Below are 23,999 nucleotides of genomic sequence, written 5' to 3'. Positions count from 1 at the left end.
CAGCCAAACTATAAGGTTTATGAACCAACCCTCCTTGGTTAGGGTTAGAAAAACAACATGGTTTGGGTTTGAAAAATTTTACGTTATCCATGCATTACACTACAAAGTCTTTCTGTTGAAAAGACTTACTGGCAGAAAGCCTTGGAGGTAAACATCTCCCATGAGCCAGTGAGAGCCTCCGTCTCTAATGAGTGCTTTTTCAAGAAATGGGAATGCAACAGCCTGATCCTGCCCCACAAGAACCGCCGGAGTGACTGAAGTAACATTTCAGGCAAAAAAGCAGTCTGGTACAAAGTGGCTCACAAGTGGATAACTTCTCCCCACAGATAACTGACTGATGTAACTAACGGTAGGAAGGGGAGCAGCAAATGCGACCTGAGGCTGTACGCGGTGAGGGTGGCAGCTCTGTTGGGGGAAGGGGGAGTTCTCAATTCAGAGCAGAGAGTTAATGGACTTAATATTGATTGAAAGCACAAAAATTGAATTTAATCTGAAAGACTTCCACGATAAATCTGAATTAAGATAGTTTTACTGTCTGTAGAACATGCAGAAAGAAAACAAGTGTGAAAAGAAACAAGTCTTCTTTGTTACATCGCAAAATGCAAATTAAGTGCACAGTTCCATACAGAAACATTCAAACCATTCGCTCGCTGACAGAATAATCTGTTCAATTTTGTAGCCGCGTTCTTTGAAAAAATATTTACCAGAAAAGCTACTTAATGGATTCTGTGTGGAAATAAATTGCAAGAGTTAAATTACAGTCCCAACTTTGTAAACCTAAATGGAGCAGAGGTGCTCCAAAAGCTGCAGGTTGAGACAATGACAGCTCCAGATGGACACTAAATGAACCTTTTTGATTGGGCTGTCTTGTCAAGGACTGTTCAGAGGTCAGAAATGAACTTTCCATCATTTCATTCACTAAAGCAGATGCTAATGAATGCAGGTTTTCTTCATGTAAGGTATTAAACAGAAGAACCGAGTGTGCCTGACTTTCAAATGTAGCTCCTCCTCTTGATGAGGGGATGACAGTGACCAAAGTCACTTGAATAGTTGATCCGAAAACGTCAAACTGAGCTTAAATTCCTTTATGTGTTGTATTTTAGCAAATGCTTTTGATCATTTTGTGTAAATCATGGCCACAGGCGACATCTTTATCGTTTCATACGTGAGTTGACAGACTGCACCGCAGTTGTAGGCTTCAAGCTTTAGTGACCGTTTTTCCGACATAAGAGGACCCATCTATCTTTGATTCACCTGAGGCCACGGCTGAGGTGTGGGCTGCAGTGTCGAGACAAAGACGGAGAGGAACTCCCTCAGTTATGTGGCTGCCAAATCCATTCTTGAACAAAGAATAGCAAGTATGATAGATTTCCCCCAAGCAGCCAGGGTATTTCCAGACTTTGTGCTTCCTGAAATGCAACTAACCTCCCGAGAGCAGGGAAATCTAGTGCAGGAATGAAACAAAAAAAATCATGTTTGGGTGTCTGAATGTTCAAATGCGCACACTTGGATAAACCCTCCAGACTACAGTACACAGACACGCAGAAGCAGTGTCAACTGGGAGCTATCTGCTTGCTCTTTGTCCTTTTTTATAGTGTTCTGTCAGAGCCCTGATGAATATCAGCCCTCAGGAGGAAGAACTAGCCCATCCCACCCCTTCTTTCTATATAGTTCAAAAGATATTCAGCTATTGATTAATTCACAAACAGTCTAAATGTGAGTCATATTCTAAAAACAGACATTCTTGTATTGATTATCTGAGTGCAATTCCCTCAAGCTCCTTCACTTCCTCTATGGAAATCACTTTTACAATCAACTTAACTTCTGTTTAATTGGTATAACGACTACACTGCGTCCGTTTCTGGTCGATATTAGATTTTTTTATGGACCCTATTACTGTGTACACAACTTGAATACATCACAAACCTTGTTTAAAATTCAATAAAGACTGAGTATGTTTAGCTGAGGCAAACATCAGGGCTTTGCTTTGCTCAACTCCTACTGATTTGTTTTTGTTGTTGTTGTTGTTTTTTTAACAGAGCTCTTAGCTTGTCTGTGCGAGGAAAGCAGACACTCCCACTTCACATCTGACAAGCAATGGTCAGAGTTAGTGACATGCCAGTAACATTAATGGAGTAACACTCAGCTCTTCAGCTCAGAAAGTATCTTCTCTCGCTCAGACTGTGTGTCTGTCTCACATGCAGTCCGGTCGATTAAGGGATCTTTGTACATCCACTTTTAATGGTTGCAAGACCTCTTGTGCAAGCTCCATTTATCTGCATGAAATCAGAATTTGCTCAAATGTGATTGGCAAATACTACTCAGACTACAAATGGAAATCAGAATTCTTTTGGTCTCAAAATATTGTTCCTTACCTACTGATGAATTTTCAGGATCAATTCTGAATAAAAATGTTCCATCAAATGTCTGCTGACTTCAGCCATAATCTCTACGGCCCATGGAGCAAACAATAATCAGACTTAGCAACATGTTATTTATGACCGACTACCTTCTCATGGCAAAAAGCTCATCGTTTCCAGTGAAAGACCATATTAATGGATCCAAGATAACTCAGGTATCGGTTTTCCAAATTATGACATCATTACATTCACACAGCAGTCATCTCAGCGGGCAAAATACCATCTAGATCAGTGTGAAGACTTAAAGTGAGCTATTCGCAATGGGGCAAGAAATAAAAACAAGAGCGATGGTAATGATTGCTCTATTTTGAATGTTGCAATAATCAAGAGGATGATAAACATACTTCAAATTATACAAAGTACCAATCAAATATTTAGAACAATTACATTCTGAAGGGAACCATCTTGGATGTTGTTCTTCACAGTGGTTTTGAAAGCAACATAAGAAGAATTCAGCACCAACACAGGGAAACAAGGGCTCCTCCTGTCGCTACGCCCAACTAAAGAGTGCTCAGCGGCTGTGTAAGATGAGCCTTTTGGGTTACTTTCTAAAGGATTTCACAAAGCCACCAGTGTGTGGGCTCACAGATAAAAATAAATAAATAAATAAAATAAAATACATACAGATATGATAAGTAATCTACAAATATCCGGCTTCTTGCCAACACAATTCTGGCAGAGACTACAGCCAGAATGGTAGATTTGGAATCCACTCGTGCATTGTGATACACTAACATGAGGTTAAGATTCCGTATAAGAGAGCAACACATTTTCAAGATTTCACCAACTAAGTCTGTGAATACTACTTTGTTTCTGTTGCAGCACAAGAAGCGGGCAGGTGCCCCCTCCTCAGTATGTCGGTCTGCCTGCTAGAGTTGAGACTGTGAGAGAATCTGGGTTGTGTAGGAGGTGCTGGGTTGACTGCAGTGCTGCGGGGGAGAAAACACAGTCGCCATTCCAACCTCACAAAGATTGCATCTACTTCCTACTGTGAAGTTCTGCTAGCTGCTGTATCACAACATTGTTGTAAAAATAGTCACATGTTCACTGAAACACATGTAGTGACAATTTTTTTCCGTGTTGGCAAACATTTTGTAATAAGAAGCATTTAACAAGCTCTTCTTTAAAAAGTCCTTTTTTTCTTCTTTTAGTGTGGCTGCAAATCAGTTAACCCACAGAAAGATGCTATTGGACTCTTAAATAGATTTTGCCATCATTTAAATTAGGTTTACACTCAGGTGTCGACTGAAACTCTCCTACATTGATGAGGCATTGATTTCATTTGAGACAGGCTGGAGTTTTTAGAAAGCCTTTGTGATGCTCTCATTGTGAATGCAGCTCATTAAAAGTGAGGCCTTTGGAACTGTGTCAGTGTGTCAGTGTGACAGCAGTTCCAACAATAAAGACCTGGCTCCGCTTGCTACGCTATACTTAAACACTCGCGAAGCTTTGACTTGAAAGCAAAACCATCTGGTTTTTAATTTAAAGACACACCTAAAGGCTTGTTTTTTTTGGCTATTATATGTTAATAATACCTGATGCGACCGGCTCCCTTTTGTCCCATGTGAGCTCCCGGGAAAATAGATTGCTAATGTCGCTGCAGCATTCATGGCGGTTCTTATCGCCTTCCTCCCCTGAGCCTGACCGTATGAGATGCGGCGTGGGGAGGCGTGAGCGTGTGTCACCCTTGCCGTCAAATGGCTGTCAGGCCAGGCTTATCATGGGAGCTGCAGGGGGGCACCCGCTGACCTGTCGAGTGACACCCGCTTTGGCTGCTTCACCTTGGGGGCTTTGAGACACCCTGACTCTCCCGGCATCACTCCTCATCCAACCCCCAAACACACACACACACACACACACACACACACACACACACACACACACACACACAACCTCCTGACCTACACCAGCGCCATGCCTCTCTCACAGGTGCATGTATGTGCAGACACCTGTCACAGAAAATACACACTTCCTGAGTCCCATGCAGAGGCTAATAAAATAAGAGAGATGAAAGACGGGTGAGCTGGAAAGAGTAAAAGAGTGAAAAAAGGAGTGACAATGAAAGCATCTACCGCAGGAACTTGAGGCTTTGTCACCTCTTTATCGACCATAGATCATGCGGGCTGCACATGCTCTGACACCATCCTATTTCTCCAAATGTCAACGCCGATGTTGCAGCTGATACCTTACGGCTTGGAGGAAAACTGGACGCTGAGCATATTGTAGAGTGCAGATAAGAGAAAGCCAGTGTATCCTGTCAGAGCCCGTCTCGTTACAACCAGCAGCGAAAAAGAAACCTTGTCTTTCTCCCCGACCAGCAATGTCACATCCCTTTGTTTCAAATTAGAAGCTGCAAGATGTTTATAAGTGAGAAAAAGAAACTGTACACTTTTCAAATTCAGTAATTCTGTCAAATTCTTCAATCCAAGTAGCACTTCTCAACTAGGCAAACACGCTATCGGGTGATTCCCATTCATTTTAAAAAGAGTGGTACATGGACAGCACCATTAAATGAACCTTTTTTTTCGTAGGCATTTGTGCCATAATGTAAACATGCCATCTCGTGATAGATATAAAAATTTAGAATCATGCAGAAATATGAATGTCTAAATAAGACAGAAATAACATCCTCAAGTGAAGTCAGTGTATGAGGACTGAGTGGGCGTGGTTTGACTCAACTGGCGGTGCAGCTCTCTGGTGATTGTCATTTTGCTGTTGATTGCTTGCTGAAGATGAAAGGCCAATAAATGTTTGCCCTCATTATTTCAAGACCAGCATCCTCCCCTCGGCTCCGGCACCCGATAGGGCATGTTGCAGTCTATTAGCAGTAACAGCTTGTCAAAGTGTGGGTTTGACTTTCATAATTTTCCTAGATGGAAAAAAAAACATTGCTCCACTGGCAAAAAAAAAAAAAACAAGAAAAAGAAAAAGAAAAAGAAAAACCCAACCACACAACTTTCAGAGCAAAAATCTGACAGGGGCAATGAAATCACTGTTTTTTGAACAGATCCCTACTTCAAACAACACCCAAGAGCAGAAATATTCATCTGAAATGTGTCATGACCCAAATTGCTTTAGTTTTGCTCGAAAAATCGCTCACAGCAAGAGCTAATTAGGTTTTTAGGGTCTCAAAGTTTCCTAACTTTTCTTAGTTGTTATGACATGTATTTTTTTTGTGTATTTTTTTTTTTTATTTGGAAATCCTCCTCTCTCCCAGCATGCAATCCACACTAATTGGAAGGAGAAGGGTAGATGTGTTCTTATGAATGGCAATAAATTAATGAGGGCCCTTCTGTCTGTCTGCTTAAACACAGATAATCAGCTAAGTGGCACCCTGGATGCAGATGCACAGCCCCCTGCGTGCATCCCGGCGCTCTTTGTTTTCACCAGTGTTTGTAGTGAAAAGCACAAGCTGTCAGGTCCATTCTCACTCTGTTCAAACACACACACACCCACACACAAACACACACACACAGAAGTTCAGAGTAGGAGCAGTCCAGACTCTCCTTTTCTCTCTCTCACACACGCACATATTAACATACGACACACATACTTGCCCCAATCAAGCTCAGACACAAACCGATTTAGGCAGAGACACAAACAATTCCATGCACATTTCTATGCACACACACACGTACATCTTCATAAACAATTATGCATGCACACACCAGAGGGGTGTGTGTGTGTGTGTGTGTGTGTGTGTGTGTGTGTGTGTGAGTGAGTGTGAGAGAGAGAGTGAGAGAGCGAGAGGATAGCGTGTGTGTGTAAAAGGACAAAATAACTGCTTTGCGATGCATAATGTCATGTTTGTGGTAGTTATAGCGAGGGCAATGTCATGGCAAATAATGGAGAAAAAACATGTCTTCTTCGTCTTTGTTTGCAGGCAGACATATACTCATAGACAAAAGGACAAAAATATTTGTTATCCTTACATAACGCAGTCATCCGTGTCGACTTCCCCGGATAGACGCTCGTACTCAGGGAGTTCATTTACTCCTTCAGTCTGATTCAAGGCGACAGCTTTTGATCTTGATGAGCATGTGAAAAAAAATAACTCACGCCCTAAAACAAAGCTCAGTATTACTCACAGATGACGCCACGCTGATGTCATCCTAATCCACCAAAGTAAGATTTAGCCAGAGATTCCTCTCCTCTCACTGAATTAATGAAGTGACAGAAATGAAATAGGGAAGGTGAACGAGGAACCTCCAGGGCCTTGTTGGCTTCTAAAATTATTTCTGGGAACCTACATTAGATGATAACCTCAGCGATTACATCATCCTTCATCCGGATAACTTTGGATTGCATTAACAAGCCTCTCTGCTGTTGACAGCCAACAGTGAGACAGGGAGAAATGTTTTCCATGATAAACATGGAAAATGGTATATGTCTGGGTTGGTTTGTGTCGCTCTTTCTTGGGGGCAGCTGGGAGACGAAACACAGGTGCAGGAGGAAGAGCATAAGGGAGATAAAACTAGTTTGAAGGGCCGTATTCGCGTGGGGTCGGAGCAGAGAAAGTGCCTCTGGACTGGTGGAAAAGGTCAGTGGGGTTTCTTATTGAGATAAGAAACAGATGAAAAGGAAAAAGGTCAATTCATCAGCTCCCTCTTCAATCCCCTCTCCTCCACAGTCAGATTTAGTGGACTGATAAAACCCATTGACTTCCTGTCTTATGTGGCATCATATGTATTCCAGGAGTAAAGCACACACAAGCCCCAGTGTGATCTGGATTTATCCTTCATTTTTCAACACTGTGACTGACTGTGAGAATCGTGGAATATTTTAGACTATGAAATCTCTAATTACACAGTCAGCGTGAGGCTGCAGTTATGCAACAGAAGCTGCAGCATCTCTAGCCTGGTAAATATGGGAATAGCATTAGAATCCGAGTGAGCAGCTATAGAGTAAAGGTAAATACAGCACCTTTGTAGGGCACCTATAAATGGTGGAAGATTATCTCAGCATATTTAGAACTCGATTTCCACAACAAGGAAACCAGAGACAAACAGCAGGGAAGCCTTCAGACATCTGATTGAGTTGTATTCAAACACATCAGGCGTCTGGTTTGAGGCTATACTGGGACTGATGGTGACTAAGAAATACGTTTTTTTAAAGTAGCGAAGTGAATAAAAATATTTGCTTTCATGTTTCCCCTCATCTCTCAGTTTGTGTCAGCTTTAAAATATGCTGGTTCTCTGATGCTGTCGCAAAGCTTCGCTAAAAGCTCGGCTTACATTTAGGACTAATTTTTTCCAGGATGGACAAAAGATCAATGGATCATCATGTTTTTTTCCTCTCCACCTCCTCTCTTTCTACACCTCTATCAGTTTCAATGGTTGAGGGACATCTTTCAAAAGCCATAATGGGACAAAGAAGATGGATGAGAACATTTGTAGCACTCAGTTTAGAGAAGGTGCTGAGGACGTGGTGGTGGGGGGTCGGAGCAAAGGTTCAATGGCCTTAATGTACTGTCAAGGCCATCAGGAGTACATGCATGCTGCAGCAGGTCAGCAGACTGGCAGGTTGGCATGTTGGGATAATAAAAACAAAAGTCAGTTTTGAATACAAAATGTGAACATAAACAACATTAAAATAGCAGAAGGGTGCTAAAAATAATAATACAAAATGTGAAAAGGTGTTGAAACTCACCTCTGGTTCCCACCCTCTTACACACACACACACACACACACACACACACACACACACACACACACACACACACACACACACACACACACAGTGTTTACATGGTTTACTGATCACACTTGGGCTATTGAGAACTCTCAGAATAAAACTTACTCAGGATGCCATATAAGTTTGTATCAAAAAGGAAATGATTCCTCATTGACGCATCAGTCTCTTCCAAAATACTGAGCAATCAGTTTGGAATGATTAATTAGAACCAAAGGTATGAAATCAATAACTAGTAATGGTTAAAAACTTTGGATTTAATAAACTAGCACCTATATTCAAATTTACATTAAAAATGAGGAACAAACTATATTGTAGGAAAACTAATTATTCCTAACGTAAGAATGAAAGAGTGTGACTACAAGATAGAATGTTCTTTGTTCAACCTCTGTGTGTGTAGTGTGAAATCAAAGAAAGTGTGTAATAAATTTGTTTTATTACCAGGTAAGGAAAAAAAGGAGCTTGATTAGCATGCAAATCCGCACATCTGCATAAAGCATAATTTTAATGTCTTAATTACAATCAATCACAATACCAAAGCTCCAAACCAGATCAAATCAACACATTTAACATTACATTTACAGAAATCAACGGTCCTGTAATCAGCCGTGTAAATGGGTAATAAATGTGCTGCAGGTGTGTGTGTGTGTGTGTGTGTGTGTGTGTGTGTGTGTGTGTTCTGTGTGTTTTCACTAACTGATTCTGTCTTTATGCTGTTTAGACAGCTTGGATAAAGTTTGTGGCTCAGAAGCTGCTTGCAGCCTTTGTTGTGTCGTGTCCCAGGGAGACGGGAGGCTCCATTGTTCGCTTGACTTGGCATTATCACATTGTTGTTGTTGGCAAAGTTAAATCGGCTTTATCCTGAAGATGCACGCTGAATAAACTTGATTACAAAATAAAATGATGAATACGGGAGCAGGCAGTGATTTTAGCAATTTAATCGGTGCAAACACACAAATTTGATTCCCCTCATTGTGCAGAGGAAACGGCGGGCAGGCTCTCACCGTGCTGCTGCTGTAGGAGATGGTATTCCTCTGCACTCAAGCACTGGGAAGGCCAGAGACTCAGCAGAGATCTACTGGCGAGAGATGGCCTGACTACAATAGAGCTAATAAGCTGATGTCATGAGCCCCGTCATACACACTCTTTCTGCTACAGAATGACTGGGAAGGGGTGAGACTGGAGGGTTATAGGAAATAGAGTCCCTCTGGTCACTAAACTAGAGTTTTAAGTTACGGGCATCGCTTTTAATTATAACAGCTTTTGACAAACATACTGTGCTTTCCCCACGGCTTCGGAGCGGTGATCAACTCAAAACACCGTAGCTGCTTTTACACAGCGCCTTCAAGGTAGGAATATACCACGGTGACACCTGCCTGCTGCATAAATATACACAGAGATGAAGAACGGGACGGAAAGATCAGTAACAGTGCAGTCGGAGAACCACAGCAGCTCATTCAAGAACACAACAATGACATTAGATTGGCATTGTGTGGATATGTGTAAAGAGGTGAAACGTCACAACGTCCATTTTACAGCACGATAGCATAGTTTGGATATATGACTGCAAACACCAAAAACTGCTCGGAGGTGTGATAGTAAAGTAGTTGTAGCTAATTAACCATCAATTAAAACAGGAACACCACAATTTTATCCCATGAGGTAAAAATATGTTTTTATTTTTTTACAAGCGTGATAACCCATAAACAACTCCATAAACCACGAGCAAAACAAGCGCTCACACAGATAACACAAACTCATCGGCACCATCGCGTCTGTCCTGCTTGTCATCACCCATGTGGCCCGTAGCAGTTTTTCCAACCTTTTTTTTCTCTGAAAGCCAGGCTCCTGTGATGGCTGCTCAACCTTTTATAGAATGCATATCCATTACACACATGGCCGCTGATGTCGCAGAAGCAGCAGTAAATCCCCCCCTCCCCCCTTACACACTCTCTGGTCTACAGGTTTCACATCTGGTGCTACTACAACAGAGGAGAATATCCATCCCACTACAGGACCACACTCCCCGGGATTTCCCTTCACAAATGAATTGCAGATCTGCTTGGTTTCACTCCCGTGTGTCCCATCCTGTCAACACAGTAACACCTCACCACATGTCACCGCTAAACTCCAAGATTCCATTACAGTGTGCCTCCTGAGTGCCGGCACAATCCTACATTTATTAACACACTTTCCTGGTTTTACATGTTAAGTATTCACTAAGACTGTTTTTGTTTCTTGAGGAGAGAAACGTGTGTGTGCGCACGCGTGCACTTCATTCTCATTCATATGCATCAGCAGGTTATCAGAGACCGCTGTGCCTCATTGAGCTGGGAAGCTGCTTTCCATTTATTTCTCAAAGGCAGAGGAGAGTGATTCTCCTCTTTTCTAATAAAACTTGAAAACTGGATATGCCGCACGCAAAACTTCTAGTCACAAAAAAGGAAGCCGGCTCATCGGAAAATTAAAGAAAAAAAATTGGATAATGAATTTCAAAACTCTGCACTGTGAAAAATGAAATTCATTACCTAACTAGACCGAGCGGCTGGCTGTCACTATCTAGCGGAGGCTCTGCATAATCGCTGTTGAGCTCTGACACCTTAAGAAGCACTTTTTTGTTTCGATCTCAGCCATTTTTAGAGAAGCCTTATGTTAAAAAAAAGGCACCACAGACCATTAATGCATCAGCACACTTGCAGACTGCAGAAATCTTTCCCTGCCCACATAACTCTGAGCTCCGCTGTGTTGTGCCTCTCATCAACATCTGCCATCCTGCTAATTAGCCCCCAAAAAGCAACACATCACTGGGTTTCAGTGGTGCAAAGACAATGTGTGACACTCACAAGGGAGACTCATGGACACAATGGGAATTACAAAGCTGTCCTGAATCAGACAGTGAATCAACTACACTGTGTTTTTTTGGTCTACAAATGGCTCGAGTAGCAGCCTGGTGAAGAAATCAAGCTGTAAGAGTCTGGAAGCTGGTGGTGTGAGAGCTGTTGAACTTTGGGTCAAGAGGTTCAACAAGGGTTCATCCTTGTTTTGTCATCCTCTAAACACAGGACAATCATTGGCAGGTTGACTGGAGTGGGATCCAGCAGAGAGCTGGTAGGAGAGAAGAGGGGAATAAATGTAATCAAAGAGGATGAGAGGAATCAAAAAAAGGGTAAAGAAGAGATAAAGGGTAATGAACAGGTACAAGGTCTGATCAGTTGAAGATACAAAAGTAGCGGGAGTCTGGAAGGCAAGAGAAAAGAAGAACTACACAGACTCCTGTGTCCTCTTGTTCAGGCAAGAACGCTGATAGAATAACTGAAAAATGTCAGCTTTGTGAGATAGCTTTGCAGCCTGACTGAGAAAGGTGAGCACGTTTCCATGCAGAACACCCACAGCCGTGAGAACAGAGAAAGGGAGAATGGAACCAGCTACTCATAAATCTCCCACAGCTCGTGGGGTCAGGCAACAGGGAGGGTGTCAAAATTGTTTCTGGGTGTGAAAGGAAGGAGAGGAAAGCAGCTAACCAACCACTGTGACTGACTCCTGCTCCTCGAATCAACCTGTGCCAAGGCCGGTCAGTCACGCTGTGACTCCAGCAAACCACTTCTGCCTCGTTTGCATATACACACTCACCAGCTCTGCATAATCACGTGAGTAGATACTATGTGTGTGCGCGTGTGTGTGAGCTTTTCAGCTGTAGATAGATGGGGAACACAAAAAAGAGACAGAATAAGGAATGGAGAAGGATGCAATGTAAAAATGCGGAGCTGAGTGAGCTAGACAGACAAATGATATGTACAAGGAGGATTAGGTTGTGGTGTGAGCAGTGATCACCACTTCCCGCTGTCACAACACTCTTCTATTGACCACTAAGACACAGTGACACACTTCTGTTGCTGCAGGCTCTGCTACTCCTCCCTGTCTTATGTTCTTTTCCTCATTTTCCCACTACATTTATGTACAATATTTAAAACACAAAGTTCCCACAACTCTCTCCCTTTTAACCTGTTTGGTCCTTCTCTTAATTCCTCATTTACCCGTCTCCCCTCCCCAACATATTCTCCCACAGCTGCATATCTTTCTCTATTCCCATCCCGGTCTTTATCCTCCATGCACCATATACTTCCTGACTCCCCTCCCACAGCGGTGATCAGAAAGGAGGCGCTGATATTGTGGTTCCCGTCTGAACCAGCTCACTATATCAGTGGGTGGACAGACGTGCCCGAGAGCTCCTGTCAACAGAGAGTGTGCTCTGGAGACTTGCCCACTTGGCAGGTACTGATCCTCTTCGCTAAACCACAAGAAAAAGGAGTCAACGCTATTTTTTAACAACTGGTGTGAGGAAGGGTGAATAAGCCATGATAAGTACCAAGGCAGCTCTATTTTTAACATCCTTGTGAAGAGAGGCAGACTCTGCAGAAGCTGGCTGCTCATTCTTCATCCTTTAACAATTCTCAGTTTGCTAATATCATTTTATATTATATTATATCATATTAAATTATATTATCTGATGAAAATTTAACTGACAATGCTCATCACTACAGTCTAGCAGAGTCTCAAGTTGAACAGAAATCTACAGGCAGTGGTTAAACCCAAGCTAGTTTACCACCTCCGTGTCTTCTCATTCTGTTGCTTCACAAGGGTAAAGAGAGACATTTCACGTCTAATTAATGCACAGGATGGTTGTATAAAACACTAATGAGGCTGTGATCAGAGTGGCGTGAAGGCAGGCGTTATGGGGGTGGGGGGGGGCAATTCTCTACTTCCAACAAACACTGAGCTTCACAGTTATTAGCCTGTCAAAGGAAGAGAGAGGGCTGCTGGGGGAGACTAGGTGAGTGCTTCGTCTTCCCCTTGTTGATGAGTTATTGTCCTCTTCCTATTTGTCTGTGCAGTCATAAAAGACATAGCGCAATCAAATTTGCATCCGTAAGGTGATGAGGTGATGTCAAGTATATTTATATTTAGTACAAAAAAACGAACTTGCTGAACTGTCTCATAGGTGCAGAAGAGCCAAAAGAAAACTATTGAGGAATGAGCAGAAAAGACAAATGAAAACTCCTCAGGTGCTCCTGTTCTAGAAAAAGACAAGATGCTCCCTCAGCACAGCAACTCCAGCAGGATGAATGAGCTGCATAGTAGCCACTCCATAAGCTCATTACTCAAAACACATCTGCTGGCGGGGAAGAAGCTGCTCTGCCCATTACACTGCCTCACTTTCATTTTCGCCTTGAATCCCTCACCTTCTTCTATCAAGGCTGGTTTGGAACATCTATTCAAAACAAGGACTGCACAGCAACTATCATGAATCTCACACACACACACACACACACACACACACACACACGAGTGACTGCATGTCAGTCGTGCTTCTGCTCACCTGTGCAATCTCATACAGCAGCTTGTAGTGTTCCTCACGCTTCTGTAAAGTGCACAGATTGCAGCCCATTATAGTCGTCGTGGAAACGCCAGGCGTCCAATTCTCCCCGAGTAGTGGCACAGACACAGAGGGTCACCCTCCACACTGGAGCGCTGGTTCTCATCAGTCACTCCTTAGAAAGCATTTCTCTCCCTCTCTCTCTCTCAGGCATCCCATTCACACTGCAGTCATACACAGACAGTCATAAACAAGCCCAGTTGAGTCTAACAGATGATGGTTGGGATGTGAGCGGTGTGGAAGCACCTTCAACCATCAGCCGGTGAGTGTCTTCTCTCTCCTCTCCTGCTCTCTATTTCACACACACATGCTCACACACTCGCACACCGGAGATGTGACTAGCGCTCTCAGAGACACTCCCCCTTATTGCCCCACAGTCTCAGCGCACATGACTACGCTGGTACCAGCTCATGAATAATGAGGTAGAGTATGGTGATATTCATGAGAGAGGTGTGGGCAGGGGAGGGTACAGGCGAGGAGGGAGGAGTGTGGGAGACCAACAGCGCTGGTTCATTAAAACTGAGGCACTTATACAATAAGCTCTTTTGTGTGAGCAGCTCCTCTGAGGAGCTGTGCAGGACTGACAATGCAGAGACGACACATTACGCATGAAGGTTCAAGAGCTTAAGCTGATGGGTGACCCACCACCACCTGAGGGCTTTCATTGACTGTAAATCTGTTCCATGTGTGGACAATGTCTTGCCACGTTTGAGTCATTTATGTGTAAACAAGTAAATAGCGTAGGCAAGCTGAAGGATTGTATATTACTGCAAATTCAAAACAGTGATGGACAACTTTACTTATTCCACGGACAAATAATCTAATGTCAAGTATCTGATTACATCTGTTGCTACCTCGACTGAGGAGGTGATCTAATCACTGTGCATCTCTCTCTTTGGATTGTTAGTTAGTGGAAGATCTCAAAAAACTTATGGACAGATTTGGATGAGGAAAAGAAAGCTTACAGGTAATAATACAAGAAACAGGCCATCCACTTTTGGCAGTGACATGGCTATTAGTAGTTATTAATTCCTTGATGATACAGAATTCCGGAATAAATATTTTTGGCAATGCAGTTCACATTCTGTATTCATGTGTATGTTACATGTATGTGCTCTCTCAAGTGCTTTCTCGCTCCAAATGCTGTCATGGTTGTTCCTCTGCAGCTCATTTTGGACTTATAAAGCTTAACATCATTAATACACGTGTCACCCAAACACAAGCTAGCCTGGGGTTGGTCACGACATTACTGTGAGTGCCACACGGTGCGAGCCATCGTGCTGTTTGTGCTTGTAAATGAAACTATAATGGAATCAGATAAGAGCGAGAGGGATTGCCCTGTGTGTAGCCATGACGATTAAGCTGAAAACCGGCAGATTCCAGCCACCAGCTGTTCAATCACTGCATCACTTGTTTAAATGAATGATAAAACTCCTGAATTCTATACAATCCACCAAAGAGAAGACATCGCCTCTGTCTGGAGCAAATATCTTAAAATCTTGGCTTATTCAAAAAAAAAAAAAAAAAGATTCAGACAACCGCAGGCAGACTGATTTACTGTAAATGGATTTTTAACATTTAATTATAAGAATACACAGCCAGACAATTCAATCAGGATGCAGGACCACACACTTGGCATCCAGGAAAACCCAAAGTGTCTCATTTACCCTGCAATGTGTACTCAGTGGTACATACCATTGTTGTGGTTGTTGGAAGAGCAGAAACAGTTGCAACCGCTGTGTGAACAGGGTCAAGTATCTTACTTCAAAAATGATCAGTGACTGAGTAAGACTGCAGAGAAAAACACCAACCTCGACACAGACATCAAGAATGTCAAGTAAGAGGTTAATCAGTGTGCCCAAATAATTTAACACACTTCAGTTTTCTCTTTTACATGGGCACTAAATTGCTTGCGCTGATGGCTGATGTAAAATGCTGCAATACTAGAGTCCTGAGGAGGACGAACCACAAACGTAGTACATTGAAAAATGATTAGCTTTATTTTAGACATTATTAATTCTTTAAAAATATGCCTGGAACGTCCCTAATACTGATCCATGGGATGAGCTGAGGACAGTTTTATTTGTACAGGATAAAATAATCGACCTCATCATGGTGAAATATGAATTGACCTTGATTGTTCAGGATAAGAGGGGGCAAAATATAATTGGGAAAACAATTTTCCTGCATATTTATGACTCCGTATGCGCCACAGGTGTCACTGATAATGGGCTTCTTCACCACAAATTGGCAATCAGCAAAGGCAGACATCAGATGCAGTACATATACCACTGTCTTCCCTCAAACTGCGATAATTGCAAGAGAGTAGACCTTGACTATTGTCTCAGCCGTGGAAACTCCTTTCACTAGCAGGAAGCTCCACTAACGAGCAATAATTGTTAACAAATTGGCCTCCCAGCCAGCAGCGGGGCTCGCTGTGCAGAATACAGCTAGGCGTAGATGAGCACTCATCAGTTGGCCACTGGGCATCCCATCCACAGGGACTCCATAATCCGATTTTCTGGGCTTTAATTTTGCTCCACTGCCTGGAGGCAAGCCAAACACAAACCTACATCACACTGCACTATCACAGTTAATACCATCCACCCTTCTTCCTTTTTGTCTGCATCATCCAAATCGTCCTCTCTCCCATCCCCTCCTCATCCTGAAGACTCCACAAGGAGTGGATTTTCTGCAGTTGCCAGGCAATATCAGATCCATCAAGTGCTGTTCACTAAAGTGTCAATTTGACATCAATGTGTCCTGTTGGGAGACAGGGGAAATAATATTACCTTTGATGAACATGGGTGTCGTGTTTGCTCGAGGTACAATGGGCTATGAAATCAAAATGTGACTCAGAGGCAGTCTTCTGAAATTGTACATTGAGGACGGAAAGCTATGAAGTGCTTCTAAATGTGGAAGAAAACCAGTCAGCACAGATAGAAAATATAAAAAAACTGAGTTCATACACCGTGCTCTCTCTCTCTCTCTCTGCATAAAAAGACAAATATTAGATTCAGTATCAGCCGATGATCGCCAACATCAGCTTTAGATGTGCTAAAGAGATGTAGTCCAGGTTCAGCTGGGGATGACCATCAGTGTGTGATGCTGCGATCAATGACCCCCGAGGTTAAGATGCTCATCGGTCACCCAAATGGTCTTTCTCATCATCTGTGAAGCGAGACTGATACAGTAGCCTCTGCCTGCGGTCAAGCAGCACTTCTCGATGGGACATGCAGAGTGAAGGATGCTCTTTGAAGAGTGCATTAAGACTGATAAAAGCTCCCCCCAAACGTTTTTATGGCCGTAGGTTTTACATTGTGACAGGGTGAATTTACCTGAGACTGCATTTCCAATGCGACCTAAGGCCAAGATTGGCACATTATAGTTTCATTTAGTAAAACCATTTATTTTCTGACAAGAGAGGCTCTACTGGATGTATAATTTGTCTTCCCTCCTGTCCCCGGTAGACCGTTTCAGTAAAAGTTATGATCATTCTTAAAGATTAGGGTTACTTACTCAATAAATTATTGTTTAGCATTTTTATGGAAGAAGAGAGCAGCTATTGTGATTCTGTGTCTCTCACTAATGTCCTTTCAGCTTGTCCTTTCCTACTGTCCAGAGGTTGTTTATCATCTGCTCCACCCTTTGCCTGCTCAGGTAGAAACAAGCCCTCAGTCGTGTTCATTCTCTCAGTTAATGGCCCTCACATCTCGCTGCATGGAGAAGTGATCCGTCTTCACCATGATGGGTATATTTTTAGGTTTCCTTCTATTTCATTTCTGACAAACTGATATTTAAACTCTCCTAAAAACCTGGAGGTATAACCTTCAACCATGTGTGTAATGCAGGTATGCGGCCAAGTAGTAAACCGTCACACCTTCAAACGTGCGTGCCTGATGCTCTCACGGTCTTTTCCTCTCACGGGTCTTGTCACACAGACATCAAAATGAGCAACAAACATATGACTATTCAGAAGGTTACCGCCGTTGATTATGAAATCACAATCAGCACCGCCACAAACGGCATTTGCATCGATTTCGTGTCCTGAGATAAACGCCATCAACTGTCACTCACCAGAGAAAAAAAGCTGAATCAATTCAATATGTGAATGACTTTTAAAGAAGGAATTCGGAGCTGCAACTACCAATTACTGCTACCACCAGTCAGCAGCAGCTGAGGTGAAAGGAAATACTCATAAACCAACTTCCTGACAGAGGAATGAAATTTCATTTAATGGACCTAAAGCTTATGGTTTTGGACCAAAAGGTGGGTTTCATCCTGGCATTGTAGCTTTAGGTAGCCCTGGCAACAAATAAGAGAGCATCTTAAAAGAGCTGCAGGTTTATTGCTGTGATCACTAGTCTATGGCAATGTCTGTCTGGAATATCAAGTGTCCCCACAGTGTTAATACGTAAACAGGTTTAATAGGCCAGCTCTGACACACCAGGTGGGCGGAAATCTCTTCAGCGTGAGCACTGAAGATTGAAATCCTGCTCCTGTGAATGGAGAGCAGCGGACCCCTGAGAGTGGTTTGTGATGTGACGCGTGTCTCAGATCTGATTTTTTCTTTTCTTTTTTTTTTGCCTGTTGCCACTGTAAAGCAGCTGCTCCTCCTGGGCATTCGTGTGACCTGATTTGGGAGTAATTAAATGAGGCCCCTTTTATGAATGAATCATCAGTGAAGCTGCAGCTCGTCTGCTGACAGCTCTGACAGGAGTCGCTCCAGCATCCACGCACAACACGCGCAGGTGCTTGCTTCAAAGCCAGTGTGGTCAAATGGTGGGGAGCCGACCAAAACATCTTCCTCAGTGACAATAAATTATTAAAAAGGCTTGCATCTTTAATTCATGTGGGAACATGACCGTGGATATAAATAGCACATTGCAGGCCGCATTGCATGATAATGCATGTAATGTTGCCTTTCAAGCAATCAACTTAATGGCGATCTAATTCATAACCTGGGAAGCCATTTAAACTCATATTTCTGCCCACACGGTGCACTTGTTTTTCAAATAATCCCAATTATAATGATTAATTATGAATTGCTGAGCTATTAGAGCCTAATTACTAATGTTTAGCTCATGCTATGACTGTATTAAGCTATCATATACCTGATGGTAAATAATTTAGGATGGGATATGACTAAGAGCAAATGATTCAAAAATCCCCCTGGGTCGCTCCCATAAATCTGCCATGACACATAAACAAAAAAAAACAACAACAAAAAAAACCAACTTCAGTCTGCACTGACGCTTTTGTTCGACATCCTTCAAATGTCACTACCAAAGATGGATTGTGAGAGAAGAGGCTCCACTCTGTAACACAAGTGTGTCAAGTGTTTCTGTGCTTTAACAACAACCAAGTGAGAAATCAATGTCAAGACAGTCGAGTCACGTAGTCGGTGTCTCATATCATATTATGTATAAATTATGCAAAACGTTTTCATAGTTTTGACCCTTTAGCCTTTTAATTAACTATCTCCTGAAAAAAATCCACATCTGCCAGCTACATTGTTTCAATGTGGCAGACGTGTATTAAATCAAAACTGCACATCTTCCGGCATTATGTAGCTAAAAATATGGAACTGGACTAGAACCAGTATAAAGAAATGTGGATCAGGGTCCAGCCGAGAAAAACATCCGGACATCCCGAGTGATAACACGTGCCAAAGATATCTTCGAGGAAAAGGACAATCAGACCGACATCAGAGAGGACCAAGTGGGCTGGGGGTAAAAAAACGAAAACAAATAAGAATATAATTAACGCCGCTCGTGACCGGTGATCTTGTTGTGAACAAATAACCATCATCTTGTTAGGGTTAATCCAGGATCAGCAGTGTTTTAGTGAAGCGGGTAACCCTGAATGACAGAAACTTCGGGAAAACAGCTGCCATTCTTGAGACTTGCTGCTCTTTATGTTCAACAAACTGCATTTCACTCATTCACTTCATTCAGCTAAACTCAAAGAACTTCACCACAATATCACACACGCTGCCGCTGGATGCAACAGGCAGCTGTGTTGTCTCTTTATCCAGGAAGGTACACAATCATACACACAAACATAGTGTTTACTCGTTTCTTTTTTTTCTCGTTTGCCTTGCGGTGCGCTTAATACAATCAATGCTGCCTCTAGCCGACCAAGTATAATTAAACATGGAGAGGTGAGTGACACTTTGCAGTTTCATGAGCTTGAACCTGTATCGATGGATGACAGTGGGGGGGGGGGGGGGGGGGGGCTACATTTCCCTCTTTTGATTTGGCAATTCCCCCATGGCAATGACATGAATTAAGTCAGGGAAATAAAGCCACAAGACTAGAATGAAAATGTTCTCCCTGATCAAGATGAATTACAAGTCTGCCGCTTTTTATGAGTTTATGAGCTTGAATTCAGACTCTTTTGGGATATTCAACGACGACTCATTTTCTTCAGCACGCCTAAATGAAATGTCTTTGACGTAAAGAAGTACGTTACGGCAAACACTGAGAAAACACGAGTTGAAATTAACACATGTACTGTAGGAGTCGTGACCTTTCCAGAAACCTTCACTTTGACACTTAAACCTGCAGGAGGAGAAGGAAACGAAGCAATTGATGAGTGAAAGTCTCGCTAGCTTCTCTGCTGGAGCTTCCTGTCTGCTTTCAAATTCATTCAACCACAAGGTTGCAGGGTGTGTGGCCTCAACTTACTAGCGCTTCTAAACATTTGCAACAACATGACACCATGACCCCGACGCCACCCGTGTAGTAGGACATCCTTCACGTGCCGCTGGCAGCAGCCATCCTGCAGTTGTGGAGAACTGAGGGAAAGTGCGAGAGAGGGAGGGGGAAATATGGGTTGCCTTCAATTTAGCCTTGACGCTTGTTGAAATTTCTGCCGCCAACACGTGATGAATAGTAAGCACTGCACTGTGAAATATTTGTTGCATATCAGTAGATCTACCCTAGACATGTTAGTGGTGCATAGGTCTGCCTGCCCCTGTTGCCTGAGGTGTTTAATGATATTTGTGGCCACATACACGCCATCTGTGCACTGGGCTCCACCCTTTATTATTACATTATCTGACATACAGTAAAAAGACCAGGGAGCTCCCAGCTGTATTAATCTCCACTGGGCAGGTGGGCGGAAAGATTTGCCAGATAACACTTTATCTGAAGAGTTATACAGTAAATAATACAACTAGGGATAGAAAGTGAGAACTTCTCGGGTGTTTCCAGTCTCCAATAGTCCTACAAAGAGAGAAAATCAAATCTTCTGTCTCCATGCTGAAGGAGCAGAGTCTGTATTTAGTGTTTTATGTCTTTTTTTGTATTCTGACAGAACTGCCTCCTAGCCGTTGCACATCTCCACCAAACAGTCCAGTTGCGGTTCACATCCACGGTTGTTCAGATTCTACCTGGTATGTAGAAATATGATCATTTTGACAGGTATGAGTGAATAATTTTCAGTGACAAATATAGATTCACAGCATTACTGCAGCTGCCGAACAGAGAACCTCTGGTGCCGTATCAATCACTTAAAGCTCAATATCAGTAAAAGCAATGAACTGCCTGTGAAACAGGATATATCCTGGTTCTTATTCAGGGAGAGGAAGTAAAGCAGGTGGAGTCTTACTTCCAATCAATAAAAAATAAATAAACTGGGCTCACAATACTGAAGGTTTCTTCAGGATGGAAGCGATCAGCTTGTTCCTCCTGAGGGGACTCAGGATGTTTCATTCTGTGTAAAAGGCTCCAAGAGATTTTCAATTAGTCTGTAGCACAATACAGTTTTGTTTGTTTGTCAAGTGGATTAAACATGCTATTACAAATTTGTGTGAAATATTGGCAAAATTAGCATGTGAATTCTTTGGTTACAGCAAAAAGATGTGTTCTTAATATCTAATTCTCGAGTCCAAATGAACGTTTGTGCAAAATGTGTCAGAAATATTCAGAGGCCTCTCAACAGAAGTGGACAGTGGACCTAAAATAACATATATTCATGAAACATTCCTAATTCTTATGAAACGTTATATTTTTGGTGCATAATCCTATGAATGTCCAGCAGTACCAGTGATCATTGCACCTGTGGTAATTCCTCCTGCAGCCAGAACACCACCACAAGCAGCAAAAGGTCAGACATTCCTTTAATTTCAGTATAAAATGCGACACTTGGTCAGGGATAGGGAAAGGTGATGGTTTAGATTAAAATATAAATATTGAAATAAAAGACAGCTGCAAATGTCCCTACATCTGTCTCCTGATGAAGTGGATTATATATGGATCATAGTGCACGAGACTACGTTTCATATTAGTACAGAAAATTAATGAGATCAGTCTGCCGAATACATAACATGTCCTCAGCTCGGAGGCATACAAATAATTTGGAATAAATGATCAGTCTTCTATTAACAAGACAGGTAATAATTTGAGTTGATAAACTCTCCTTACTGACTGGAAATGATGCTGCTTTGCATGAATTTCAACCCCGTGGGAGCCGCAATACAAGGAGGAAATCATGTTATGTTTAATGTATCAGGTTTTAATATTTAATCCTGTATGCTTAAGAACAAATAAAGAAGGATAATCAATTTTGTGCATTGTTACGGAAGTTAAAGGTGGCAATTCTCACTGAGGACAAGCAGCAAATGTGTACAACAGTCATGCTATTGATTTGAGACTCGGCCCACCGCTGCCTGAGCACTTGTCAATATGCAGTCAATACACTTTTGATTGTGGATGAGAGTTTTGTGCTCCTGAAGAGAGAGAAGGGATCTATAAAGACAATCAGCTCAGAGGGCAAATGGCTTCGGTTCCATACCAACCTGTTACGCTCCATCTATTCAAGTCTTATGCTGATACTAGCATAAACCTGCAGCGTGTCCAGTACAAGTCCTTTAAGAGACAATGTCACGACCGGGTTGTTTGGCCTGGTGGACACAATGCCTCCTGTTCTTTCTCAATGTCACGATGAGAGAAAGTCACATCCAGCAGCTGCGCCATCCAGTATTTAGTGACTCACACATGAGTCATGTAAAATGGGTTGCTCATAGTGAATTATGGCATCAGTCCTGTTCTCCACCGAGCTTTTTTAAGCTTCTTTTTGGTCATTCTGACAGTTTCCAAACCCACACACTCACATAAACACAATGTCCACTACCCGTCCAAAATCAAATAGACAGTTGACATACAGAAGCTTAAAAGCCAGAGATTTTTTTCTTTGGGCTCGTTGGAATATAGAGAAGCACGAACAATGGACTTATATTCATCAGGTAGCCAGAAACACAACTTCATTGAGTGCTAATGTAGCCGAATGTGTAAAAGCAAATTCTAACCCATTTACAACTGATGCAACATTTCGGTTGTTAAACCATTAAGACCTCAGACAACATTTGCATGCTTCGCCCTTTAAAACATGATGTGACCTCCACATTTTAGGTGTTATTTATTTATTCAAAAAAATATATTAAATGAACAGCATGGGAAAGGAAAGTAGATGGAAGTCCTTTTTACCTCCTTTCGATACAGCGAAATGAAGATTTTAATGGTTTTAATTCTATTAAGTTTTTCAGAAAACCCCAAAGCGTTAAGGTCATTAATATAAAGATAATTATCGTATGTTTTTTATGTGATGTCTTATACCTCACTTAGATTCCCCCAAAGTAGCTAAAATCCTGAAAACAACAATGCAGCTTACACAGAATTTAGGAATACATACAATGGTGTCTATGTATGTCAGTCTATGGTGCACAGAAAAATAACTGCATGCCTCAACAGTTTGAAAGCTTTATACAAACACATTTTCATGGTTACAAGCAAAGTGAAAGAAGGAAAATTTGAAACTGATTCGTATGCTCACAGCAACTTGATTGAATCATAAACGTAACATACTGATTTCATAAAGGAAACCGACATTATCTGCTCAACTGTTTCTCATTTTAATTCACACTTTATTTTCAATCTGTGCTTTCACAGTAAATGCACAATTTGTGATGCATCGGTAATATGACCTTGGTCGGCTCAAATCGGCTGCAAACATTTTCTCAATTATTCTAAATCAGCAGGGCAAAAATAATTTAGAAAAGTTGAAAAACAAACAAAGCAAATCTTTGTCTAGTCAGACTTTGGCAGCCGAACATTAATTTGGTTTTGTTCTACATCAGTGAAGCAGCGGGCCTCCCTTCATGTACTCTATAATTAGTATGATGATGGGCTTATTCATTGTGTTTTTCCAAGCCCTTCAGCCGGCATGCTGCACAAACACACCTATTCCATATATCCTCCCTTTCTTCTTTTGGTATTCCTTGCTGCGCAGGTTGGGTGGACATTGCTGGGGCCAGTGAGGATCAGCTCTAAACCTAAACTGCAGTGCTACGGAATGAAAATAGCCACAGATCTGATGGTAATGACAGACCTGCAGATGGATCACATGCTTGCTTTTCAGCTCACAGATTAGTCTGGAATTATGATGATACC

At 42.2% G+C, this 23,999-nt stretch overlaps 1 protein-coding gene across 2 annotated transcripts in view; it reads right to left on the bottom strand.

Annotated features, from left to right (window-relative positions):
* Positions 1–23,999, bottom strand: part of LOC147259160 (PDZ domain-containing RING finger protein 4) — a 114,127-nt gene that overhangs the window by 35,306 nt on the left and 54,822 nt on the right. Inside the window, exon 1 of one of the 2 annotated variants that reach the window (XM_086209449.1) lies at positions 13,489–13,859. The exons of the other annotated variant lie outside the window; for it this stretch is intronic. Within the exon in view, the coding sequence (XP_086065575.1) occupies positions 13,489–13,557 (69 nt within the window). The 5' untranslated portion in view covers positions 13,558–13,859. Of the gene's footprint in view, positions 1–13,488; positions 13,860–23,999 lie in introns of those variants that run through there. 2 annotated transcript variants of the gene reach the window in all.

Source organism: Aulostomus chinensis, chromosome 7 (genome assembly GCF_037954235.1).
Source record: "Aulostomus chinensis isolate RoL2024-O1b breed Wild chromosome 7, RoL_Achi_v1.0, whole genome shotgun sequence".
NCBI classification, from domain to species: Eukaryota; Metazoa; Chordata; class Actinopteri; order Syngnathiformes; family Aulostomidae; genus Aulostomus; species Aulostomus chinensis.
The sequence above is the reverse complement of the archived record's forward strand: the minus strand, read 5'-3'. Positions and strand labels throughout refer to the sequence as shown.